This window comes from Etheostoma spectabile, chromosome 16 (genome assembly GCF_008692095.1).
Source record: "Etheostoma spectabile isolate EspeVRDwgs_2016 chromosome 16, UIUC_Espe_1.0, whole genome shotgun sequence".
NCBI classification, from domain to species: Eukaryota; Metazoa; Chordata; class Actinopteri; order Perciformes; family Percidae; genus Etheostoma; species Etheostoma spectabile.
In genome coordinates, this window is record NC_045748.1 from 20,117,053 (window position 1) to 20,128,680 (window position 11,628).

Consider the following 11,628-nt stretch of genomic DNA (forward strand, 5'->3'; position numbering starts at 1 on the left):
ACAGCTACCAGAAGACTTACAACTTTCAGACAGGTTGCTCACGTCACATCTTCGCCATCAAGCTCAGTTGGAGGCTGCGCAGTAACGCTCACCCATCACTGGAAAAGGGCTTCTATTTTCCTTCACTGGTCTCTGTCCAGAACAATGAGATCTGTTGGTCCACTTCTTTAACTGTCTATGATTATGCTCTGTTTTGAAATCCGGGAGAGGCCAGACTAGGGCTGCACAATTAATCGAATTTTAATCGCGATCACGATTTGGACTTCCCACGATCAAATTTGCGTGATCAAGCGATTATTTTTTATAAAGCATCATTCTAGAACGCTCGGGTTTTTTGAAAGCCAATCTCCGCTCCATAAAGCCGTGCCTCATGAGCCAGTCAGAGTAGTTCACTGCACCCCGTGCAGCTAAGTTTCTAGATGTAGACAGTCACAGAGGACAGAGTAGCGTGAGGAAAATCCAACAGATAGCAGTCGGTAATACGTCAGTCTCAAGGTTTACCAGTTTACCAGTAAACGCAACACTTTGTCCCATTTGTTGTTTTTCAGACAACAGCAGTGACCAGTGCAGTTAGCGTCTGTTAGCTGTTAGCCTCTAGGACGCACCGGGCTAATGTCCTCGCAACGCTGCAATGCTGTTTATATGGATATGGTTTAATTTTGCGTTACATGACCCATTTCGTCTGTAAAGCCGTGCTTGTGTTGGATCTTTCTACGCTCTCTCGTCCTACTCTCTCTCCTTTACTCTCGGGCCCCGCCACACAGCGGCCGCCGGTCCACATTTTTATATGTCTACAGTTTTAATTTTTCATTAACACAGCTGTATATTGTTAGTATGAGGGGGCAAACCTGTATTTGTACCAGTGTTTCCGCGGGTAACTGTTATCGCGGCCGCTACGGGAAGAACAAAGAAGAAGTTTTTGAATGCAGCTAACTTCAGTTGGTAGAGTCACAGCGTGGGAGACGGAGCTGCTGGTACCGAAGCCTGGACCAGGACCAGAGATGTGACCATGGCCAGAATATCATAGTTATAAAAATGCAGCGCAGTGAAGATACAGACGTTTAATACACGACGTGTGTATCCGCCGTTCGACCCGTGCTGGATCTGTTCATAATGATCAGTCTCTCTGTGAGTAGCGTCCATCACACTCCCTCTCGCAGTTATAAATAGCCTATGTGACAATAAAATTAGTTTTGGTTAAAATCAACAAATAATCGTGAGAATAATCGCGATCAAAATTTTGATCAAAATAATCGCGATTATCATTTTGGCCATAATCGTGCAGCCCTAGGCCAGACCCACGTGACACGTTCATCCAATCAGCTGCCAGTCTACATCCCTGGTCCCTCCCTTTTCCGCTTTGTAGTCAAGATGGCGCCCATGCAAGTAGGGTCCATCGTTCCACACTGAACTTGTTGACCGTTTTTTCAGAGGGTCATCCGGGTGCTTTGATTGCACTGCCTTTTTGCGTTATCTACACTATATACTTAAAACTAAGGGTTTTGAAGTGTGCAAGTAGGGATGACAGCTGACAACAGCTCCAGGACATACAGTTAGCTAGTTACCGTTAGCCCCCAGTCAGCCAGCAGCCAGCCACTTTCCCCCGGCGATCCCAACCCACACCCGTCTCTCATCCTCATTGAGTAGACAGCTAGCGTTACAACAAACCCTCTCTGCCTGGTGTTGATACCATCCGAAAGATGACATTGACATGTGTTTTAGCTGCTGGCTAATGTTAGCTTGCTGGCTCACCACTAACTGGTCAGCTGCCAAAAAAAAATTAATCATGAAAAACTTAAATATGTTTGCAGCTATTTTATTAAAATGACATGAATAAACGTTACTAAATGTAAAATGAATAGCCTTGAATAGGTAAACTCATCCGTGAACAGATGCATTCTAATCCCCAATGGTGTTTAACACTTAAAAACTACAACTCACATAATTCCACGCAACTTCCCAACGTCATTAAAAATCCTTGTTTACCATCCATTGTTTTGGTTGAGAGACCCCTAGCAGCAGAAAGTTACCTATTGTACGTTTAAGTCTGGTGATATTCTATAATTTCCTTATGTCAGAATCTCTTAAAGACCTCTTCTTTTTTGAACCGGGAACTATTGGATGAAGAATAACTAAAGACAACAGGCTAATTTTTGGTGGTGCGCCACACAATCAGCACCGGCCACCACGCATCGCGTTTTTTCTTTTTTTTAAACGCTATTTAAAACACTCATTCATTCCCTGCTGTCCTCCGTATCTCTGTCACTCTAAACTCACACATACACACACCCTCCCCTCCGCCCACACAGCGTCTGTCTTCAGGAAAACAGTGTTGCCAATTTCGCTACTTAGTTGATATATTTAGCGACTTTTCAGATCCCCATCGTAACTTTTTTTCTTCACAAAATCAACTAGTGACAAATCTGGCGACTTTCTGTAGAAAAGACAGCAATTTTCTGTAAAAAAGTTGGCAGTATTGTCCAGCAAGCACTCAAGGTATTTCTCTCCTGTGGCCGTCATAACAGTCCCCTCTCTCTGAATCTGTTTTGTGAGGAGCAGAAGAGCAGCCCCTCCCCTCCCCGTGTGCGTAGGCAGGTAGACAGAGGGAAAGAGACAGGGTGCGGGGGCCGGTGTAGGTAGGAGAGACAACGGGACGCAACAGAAGAAAGACGCAGCTGAGCTGGCCTGGCCCTGGGAAAGCCGACCTATTATTCTTCGGAATTGATCTTTTTTTTATCTCCTTTTGTAGAATTTCTTTTTTACTTCAAAGATAGCCTACCTGAGTAATAATTATAAGGTAAAAGAAATTCCTGTATTGAATTTGTGATTATTTGGCAAAAGATTTCTATTTCTTTCAATCTACTTTGCTGACACAACCACTGAGCTTTATGCAAAGGATTGCATAATGACTTCACAAATTGCTTTCTAATCTGCGGGAAACACTGCTCAATTATGAATCTGGCTAGACAGCCAACTTTTGGTATATTTATTATGAGTGATATGTGTGGTAGTTATCTGATCAGCTTGACGGAGCTTAAGGTGGTGCTCCGGTCCTAACCTTGCAAAATAATTGTTTTTTATCGTTCCTACTCTGATATTTTACCACTTTGTGCTTGATAGAGTCATTTCTAGTAACAGGACAGGCAAGAACAAAACACAAAGACGCCATTGCAGATTCTTTGCTGAAGAGACAGAAGAGCTGCTTTGAGCCATGTTTCTCTCGGAGAAAGAAATATGGCTCATTGAGCCACGAGAAGCTAACTGCTATACATGCTCAGCTAGTATCCCTGACTGCAAGCCTCTGCGCTATCCGATCTGATGTGGACACTCTAAAAAACTCCCAGTGCAGAGCTTTTGCCTCCGATCAAGTGGCTGGGCGTTGTGTGGCGCGGGCTGCTCTCCTTTGGCCTGCGTCCACAGAGACAGCCAGCACCGCGCATGTGTTTGGTCCCTTGTTGTGTGTCTGTCTGTGTGTGTGTCTGTTCATGTACACTCACCTAAAGTATTATTAGGAACACATGTTCAATTTCTCATTAATGCAATTATCTAATCAACCAATCACATGGCAGTTGCTTCAATGCATTTAGGGGTGTGGTCCTGGTCAAGACAATCTCCTGAACTCTAAACTGAATGTCAGAAGGGGAAAGAAAGGTGATTTAACCAATTTTGAGCATGGCATGGTTGTTGGTGCCAGACAGGCCGGTCTGAGTATTTCACAATCTGCTCAGTCAATGGGATTTTCACGCACAACCATTTCTAGGGTTTACAAAGAATGGTGTGAAAAGGGAAAAACATCCAGTATGGCTGGTATGGCAGGCTGGTGTTGGTGGTGTAATGGTTTGGGGGATGTTTTCTTGGCACACTTTAAGCCCCTTAGTGCCAACTGGGCATCGTTTAATGCCACGGCCTACCTGAGCATGGTTTCTGACCACGTCCATCCCTTTATGGCCACCATGTACCCATCCTCTGATGCCTGGGTTGTTTTGTCTCCCTCCCTCCCAGCTTTCCTCTCTGTGTTTTTTGCCTCAGGGACGCGTTCCAATGTGTATTGTTTGTATCTGTTGATAATTTCTAAATATGAAAAAAAAGGGATCACAAGGAAATTAGCGATATGTGTCAGTCTAAAAAACTATTTTAGATTGATACCTTAAAATGGACAAGCTTTGAGACATTTCCTTTTGAGTTGTAGCTGTAGAGAGCAGAAAACAGTATTAAAAACCTGCAGATTTTCCATTTTAATTCTGCTGTCTCAACCGGTGAGAATGGGGATGGGTGTAAAATCGAGGAAGTGTTGGAGCCAGCCCAAGGGAAAAAGTTAGCATCTGTGACACATCGTGCCAACAGTAAACAACTTTGGCATAATTCTACAGACCATCTCCACGATGACCAGGAGCCCATAGTTTGTTTGTCACCGTTCTATTACTCCTCCGACTGTCTCCTCGACAACCAGAACTCTAAACCCTGTATTGTGCCATTGCATTGCCTCTCCACGGATCAGAGATAAAGTTGTCGGACTTAGTTAAGTGAAGGGGCTATTGGTCCATCAGCTGTTAGTGGAAAATTACATCTGACAGGTCACATCTCTGCGCTCATAAAAGTATCAATATGCGTCAATCTTTAACAATGTCTAGATTTGAAGATATCTTTCTCATGACTGACATTGTAGAGAGACTGTAGAGGGGCAACAATACTGACGATATTAATTGAATAAATTAGTGAATCAATCCAAATGTTTTAAGTACAGCCTGGGAATTATTTGTGCTCAAACTCCACCCCACAGGTGATATCTACGACCGAGAAGAGGCAGAGTCGAGCGCGGGCTCCACGTCTTCGCCGCCGCTGGGGTTGCAGTCGCCCGTCGCCAGGCGGCTCAGCAGCCACTCGAGGAGCAGAATGTGCCGCAGTCTGGGAGCTGATCTCGACCAGCTCCTCCAGGAGGAGTCAAGAGCAGCAGGAGGAAGTGAGGCGGCCCGGCTGAACCGCCTCCACCTAATCTCCTCCTCGCTTAGCCTACGCTACAACGTGTCGTCTTCCTCGCTGTCATCCTGTTCAACACCGCCTCGCTGCCAAAGCCTCGCTGAGCTGGATGAGGGGGTGAAGGGGAGAAGAGGAGGAGGAAGGAGGAGCTCTCCCATCACCACCTCCTCCACTGCTCGTCATGAAGGGCCCAGTAGACAGGTGAGACTTATAGACAGTGAACTGTATCTTTTAAATGTATACAACAGGTATGTTTATACGACCAGGTATGTTCACACCTGCTGTATATACTCTTGGTATGGTAGTAATTATATTATTTTTATTTTTCACGTTTGACGTTGAAAGCTTTTTTTCCCACAAGTTTTCATAAATCAGATTCCAACTCATAATCAAAATAGTTACTTGTGTACAGAGGCTAGGTATTGAATCTCAATCCTTTTTTGAGTAATTACCAAAATGAAGTGTAGCGTATCAGAGGTTACCTGGAGCCTTGTTTACTCATTCTTTGATAATATATTTCCTGATTTTAAAATAATAATTTCTTTTTTGTGTGAAAACAAATTCAAACCCTGATGCATTAGAGAGATGTGGTTCATTTTGATAAATATAATACGCAAATCCAGCTGTAGTTATGATGCACAGTGAGATTGGCAACAAGAAAAGACCAATACTTTTTGGTATTAACCTTTTTGAAATTTCTTGCTAACAAAACAAATACTAAATGTATTAAATGAAGGACACAGAGGTGGGTAGAGTAGCCAAAAATTTTACTCAAGTAAAAGTACTGTTACTTCAGAATAATATGACTCAAGTAAAAGTAAAAGTAGTCATCCAAATAATTACTTGAGTAAGAGTAAAAAAGTACTTGATGAAAAAACTACTCAAGTAGTGAGTAACTGTTGAGTAACGTCTGATTTATTTCTTAACACAAGCATCAATCAGACAGACAAAAATACAAAATAATCATCTTTAGGCGAACTATTGTTCATCCAATCAATAAAATAAATTAAAATTATTTTTAAATACAAAATAGCTTAAGTGAGAAACTTGTCACATTAAATTTGGATGGAAACTGCATGTGCAAACCATATTGTATGTAACCTAAAAGACAAAGATCCACCTATCCACAGCCAAAACTAAAACTACCGCTACGTCTCCTCAGGTTAGATGTTGAGTTGTTGAACGCTCACATGTCCGTTTGTTTTGGTCGACACAGAAGACGCCGAATGATGTAGCTGCTGTTTCCACTTTTCCTAAAAGGTAACCATGCTTTCACTATGAGGCCGGGGGGGGGTCCTCCTCGTCTGTGTTGCCTTGGCGACGGTTGATTCTTTGTTTTGCTACGACTGTAAGCCTACACGTCCCGCCCATAGATATATACAGTCTATGGTCCCGCCGCTGAGATCAAGCATGGTCACGTGACTGCACAACGCCGTTTGATTGGTGGAACACAGTCACGTGGTAGAGCCTTAAGCGGAAGACTCTCTCTCTCTGTCAAAATAAAACATTAAAATGAGACGTACGCTGGGGTAAAAACAATGACGCGTAGAATACCAAAGAGGTAAAAAGAAAAGTAACGAGCTCCTTGTAGCCTAATGTAGCGGAGTAAGAGTACAGGTTCTTCTTCACTAATCTACTCAAGTACAAGTAAAAGTATAGTGATTTAAAACTACTCCTAGAAGTACATTTTTTTTCAAAAACTTACTCAAGTAAATGTAACGGAGTAAATGTAACTCGTTACTACCCACCTCTGGACACAATATGATAACACTGATTCCCAGGAGGGACATTGATTACATTTTTTCCCCTGTCATCAGTCAATGGTTCCTCTGGAACCCAGGGAGCACGACTGGCTGGTAAAGGGGGCGTCGGGTGCCTGGCCCGACATCTACACCCTGTTCAGGGAGGACTCGTCACTTCTTAACAGACAAGACTTCATCTCCGGCTTCACTATGCTGCACTGGATTGCAAAACACGGTGACCACAGAGTCCTCAACACCTTATGGTACGCAGCTAGCAGTTAGCTAGTAAGGTTTGGTTCAGGTAGCATTCTCAAACTGGAATACTACAGAACTTTGTGGGCTGTGATTAGTGATAGCTGAGCTGCTTAAATGGATCAGTGATATGTTTCAGATGTTTTCTGCATACATGTCAGCCTTGAAGACATAGTTTGAAGTCCCTCTCACAGCCTGAGGATAATTCAATTCAGTTTTATTCATAGTATCAGATCATAACAAGAGTTATCTTGAGACACTTTACAGATAAAGTAGGTCTAGACCACATTCTATAATTTGCAAAGACCCAACAATTCCAGTAATTCCCCCAAGAGCAAGCATTTTATTGCGACAGTGGTGAGGAAAAACTTCCTTTTAGGGAGAAACCTCGGACAGACCCAGGCTCTTGGTATGCGGTGTCCAGTGTCTGACTGGGCCGGTTGGGGGTGTGATGAACAGTTGTAATAATAGTCACAATAAAGATAATAAAGGTAGCAGGGCACTGATAAGGTCTGTTGCTTGGTCCATTAAACAATTAAGTCTTGAGTGAAATATCCTACTCTTAGTCAAAATTTTGTGGTATCTGGTTTGGATATTAATCCAAACCAGATACCACCACCTAAAAGCAAGCACCACCTAAAAGCATGATTGACTTTCATTTCCTTTAGTGTCACCATTTGGCCAAGATTTTCTCCACAAGAAATCTCTAAATCAAATGGGGATTGTAAAGAACTTTTCTGATCACATTCCTGCTCAAAGAATGAACGTAGATGTTAATGCCACATTGAGGACAAACAATGTTTCGCATAACTACTGGTACGCTTCTAAAAAAAAATGAAACTGTAGAATGTTAGAGGTTGTAGAATTGCATAAAAATTTAATACAAAGACAAAAATGGACGTGAATTAGGGGCAGTACAAACTGAGGCGCATCCACGCGACTTTCTGATGTTTCAATTTGTCCCATACAAAATGAAAATGGCGAAACTTTTTGTGTCAAACTGCGTTCAGTTGGTTATTGCTGAAAGCTTCAGCTGCGTGCAGGCTCAGCTGTGCTTACAGTTTGGATGTCAACACTATCATGGAACGTTTAGCATGTGGCATCAGCATTAACTCAAAGTAGAACTGAGGCTGACAAGTTACTATACTCTTTAACAGACAACATGTAGCTAAAAAAAGAACTGACTTTAACTGAGAGGAATTGTTGTCAAAAGTTCCTTGTTTTCTCATTGGATTGCTAAATGTTTTAATTGTGCAGTGATAAAACTGACACAATCAAAATGTCAAAATGCATTTGAAGAATATTTATGAAATTACTGTGTGAGGGACGTAAAAGGTACTTAAAACTACTTTAGGCAAACAGGCACTGATCTGCTCTATCTGGCTGGTGTTTCAGGTATGGAGTTGAGAAAGCTGGTTTGACCTTCAACATTAATGCCAAGTCAACATGTGGCCACACGCCTCTCCATATTGCTGCCATCCATGACAACCAGAACATAATGCGGTTGCTGGTTAACAAGTTCAACGCAGATGTGAAGCTGAGGGACACATCGGGAAAGAAGGCCTGGCAGTACCTGAGCAGCACGGCGCAGCCGGATGTCTTTCAGCTGCTGGGAGCTCCATTACGACCAGCTGGGGAAGGAGATGGAGGAGTTGTGAGAGAAAACCAGGAACAGCGTTCGCAGACCCCCCGCCGTCGGCGGCATCACCTCTCCTTTGCTTCCTCGGGAGAGAGGCCGCTGACCATGTCAGGCACCACAAGGGTCAAAAGGTCCACATCGATTGCTGCATTCCTCAAACACAGATCACTGCTGCCGTTTCACGGACATCAATCTGACTCCTCCGTTTAAAAACTCAACTAATGGATTAAGTCGGATTTCGTTTAGAGAGTTCTTGGTTTACCGACCGCTCAACTGAACAACAGCTGGTTTCATGAACACAAACAAGGTTTCCACTTAGGCCTATCCACAGCATGGCCCATGCCCCTCAGAGGCATATATTGATTGTATACATGTGCTGACATGTTACCACGGTTACCAAATGATTTGGCTTAATATAAACAACACTTCTAAAGAGTCTGGTATTTTTAGTTAATGAGTTTGACAGTTTTCACACCACCATATGGGCCAGGGTTCGATTGAACTAAACTAAACAGGTTAGGTGTGAACACATCTTAGTGCTGTACCACTTCTCACAGGCATTAAAAAATAATTTGTAACCTTGTCGTTATCAACTGTAATATCCCTACACATAAAATATAGCTTAACAATGACATAATTTTGTCGCAAACTAAAAACTAAAAAAAAACTAACTCACTATACTGACCTTACATGGCTAATATTTAGCTAAGGCTAACTCCTCTAACTTAGCCATTAGCATAACATCAGCCTTCAAGGAGGCGTTATTATGGAACCCACGCCCTTCAATAGCATTCACACACTACTATTGGCCAAGCAAAATGTTCAGGTCCTGAACTGGAGCGAACTACCATTTGCGCCGTCAGCTCGCCAGCTACAGTAGCTCACCAGCTAGCCCCTCCAGTAGCCACCGTGTCACCGAGCTTCTACAGCACCTTTTGCTTATGCTAGGCTCTGACCACAGCACTTAGTTTGTCAGTGGATAGTGGTATGTGATAGTGGAACGTGAATGGCATGCTGTTTCTTAGTGACGTATAGCAGTAGATCAGCACCAGCACACCAACAGTGAACCAGCATATACTACGTAAACCGTAACATATCATTAGCCACTTTGCAATCTTGCTGCCAAATGACAATTGGGACAGGATCACTGCAGGTCTGCCACTGCAGCTTCTCTTAACAGCTACATTTACTTCTCTGTGGATTTGCAAGTCTCCAGATTTTCAAGGTCATTCACAACCGGAAGAGGATGGAGAATTATTTTTCTGAGTTGTGAGTTTAAAGTCAGAGTTCTACAAAGAAAATCACTTTTACCCAGAATTTTCTTAGAATAAATTAACTAATTTCTGATTTGGAATAATCTCAGAATTCTGAGTTTCAAATCAGATATCTGACTTTAATTTCAGAACTCAAATACATTTTTAAACCCAGGATTACATTTCAGGAGAAACAGTCATTAGTTTAAAGAGAGCAAGTTTCTCACAGTTGACACTGATTTTATGACAGTTATATGAACCTTTTTGTTCTTGGTACTTTGTCAGCCTTAGTTTGGATACGTTGCTTGTTCTTGCTGTGGATTAACAGAGCCTACACACTGTCCAAAGCCTTATTTAAAAAGGGATTCCCTCCTTTAGTCCAAAGCCTTGAACTCGGTCCAAATATCTGCAACAACAGGGAGCCCAAGTTTCTGCCCCTGAGCATCCAGTTTCATTGGATATTAATGCCAAAGAAAAGATTATTTGACAAAGACACAAAGATGCGTGATATCTTAAAGCAAGATGTAACTTGCAAGCACTTGCAGAGTGGGTTGGTTTTCAGTGGGATTATCTGATGTCGGATGAGAGGACAAAAAAACAGAAGGTTGACGTTTTAGTCTCACAGAAGACATTTTCAGAATTCAAAGACAGTCTGCAACAGAGATGATACTGCAACTTTTTAACACTTGTCACCCACATCTGATCTCTGTTGACGTGTACTTTACGGTTTCCAAAATGCACTCAGTTTGTTTCTATAAACTTGCACTGAAATTAAATTTAGGGTGGTAGTGGACAAAACATCAAAAACATGTACATTGAAATAATATTACACTGCGATAGGCACTACTTTGTGAAGCTTCACTTTTGCTGGCACTGAATCCGAGGTGTTTTAAATTGGTGGGGGGATTTGAAGGTAAGTCTGGTTTACTACAACTTGGGTCTTATTTTGGTGTATTTGTCTGTCATTTCTGTCAGTAATAACATACACCAGCTGAGATCTAGGAAGGCAGTGACATCACTAAAGCCTGACAGGTCGAGAAACACGAGCAGTGAGATAGTTAGGCTGTAAACAAGCCCCCATACAAGTTTCAAAAATGATAATCCGCATGTAACCCTTGTATTACAATGTGATAGCACTCTGTTTTTTGTACATGCTAAACAAATGAGATATAATATGTTAATAGAGCTTTGAATGTACTGGCAGGTGGATTTTGTAACTGTTGGACAAAGCCAGGATTGCTTTATTAATTAGCTTGTGCTAAGCTAATTGTATTATATTCATTGTACAGACAGTCGTGTCAATCTCCTCATCTAACTAAAATGTCAAGCTATTGCTATAACTTGGTGAATAGTTAAATGTTTTTAGTACTGGCAAAAACGATTGGCAAGCCACAAACATAAGTGCTAAACGTTATAACGTGAAATGATCCTTTAATTTCTGAGTCTATAGCTTGTGATGGTGTTGTATTGGATTGCACTACATACAGGGTTTGTAGTAAATGGAGTAAAACATACATACTGTCCTTTACACTTAACCCCAAGGATGAAGCTGGTGTATTTTGCTTTGAACATGATTATGGTCGGACGTTTACTGTGATGTTCTACAGTATTTTTTACTGTTTACACAATGAGTATTTAACGTGTTTCACAGTTGGAGGTTTTGTGGTTTTGTGTGGATGTGAATGACTTGCCACAAGAGGGTTTCTTTTCCAGATCCATCTCATCACCAAAGAAGACCAAAGCAGAACAAAGTTAAAAATGTAAC

At 42.0% G+C, this 11,628-nt stretch overlaps 1 protein-coding gene across 1 annotated transcript in view; it reads left to right on the top strand.

The window, feature by feature from the left end:
* Positions 1-11,195, top strand: part of sowahb (sosondowah ankyrin repeat domain family member B) — a gene marked incomplete in the record, with an annotated part of 15,778 nt that extends 4,583 nt beyond the window's left edge. The window contains 3 exon segments of the mRNA XM_032540003.1: positions 4,785-5,178; positions 6,795-6,982; positions 8,367-11,195. Coding sequence (XP_032395894.1) covers positions 4,785-5,178; positions 6,795-6,982; positions 8,367-8,820 — 1,036 coding nt within the window.
* Positions 11,196-11,628: the final 433 nt, after the last annotated feature.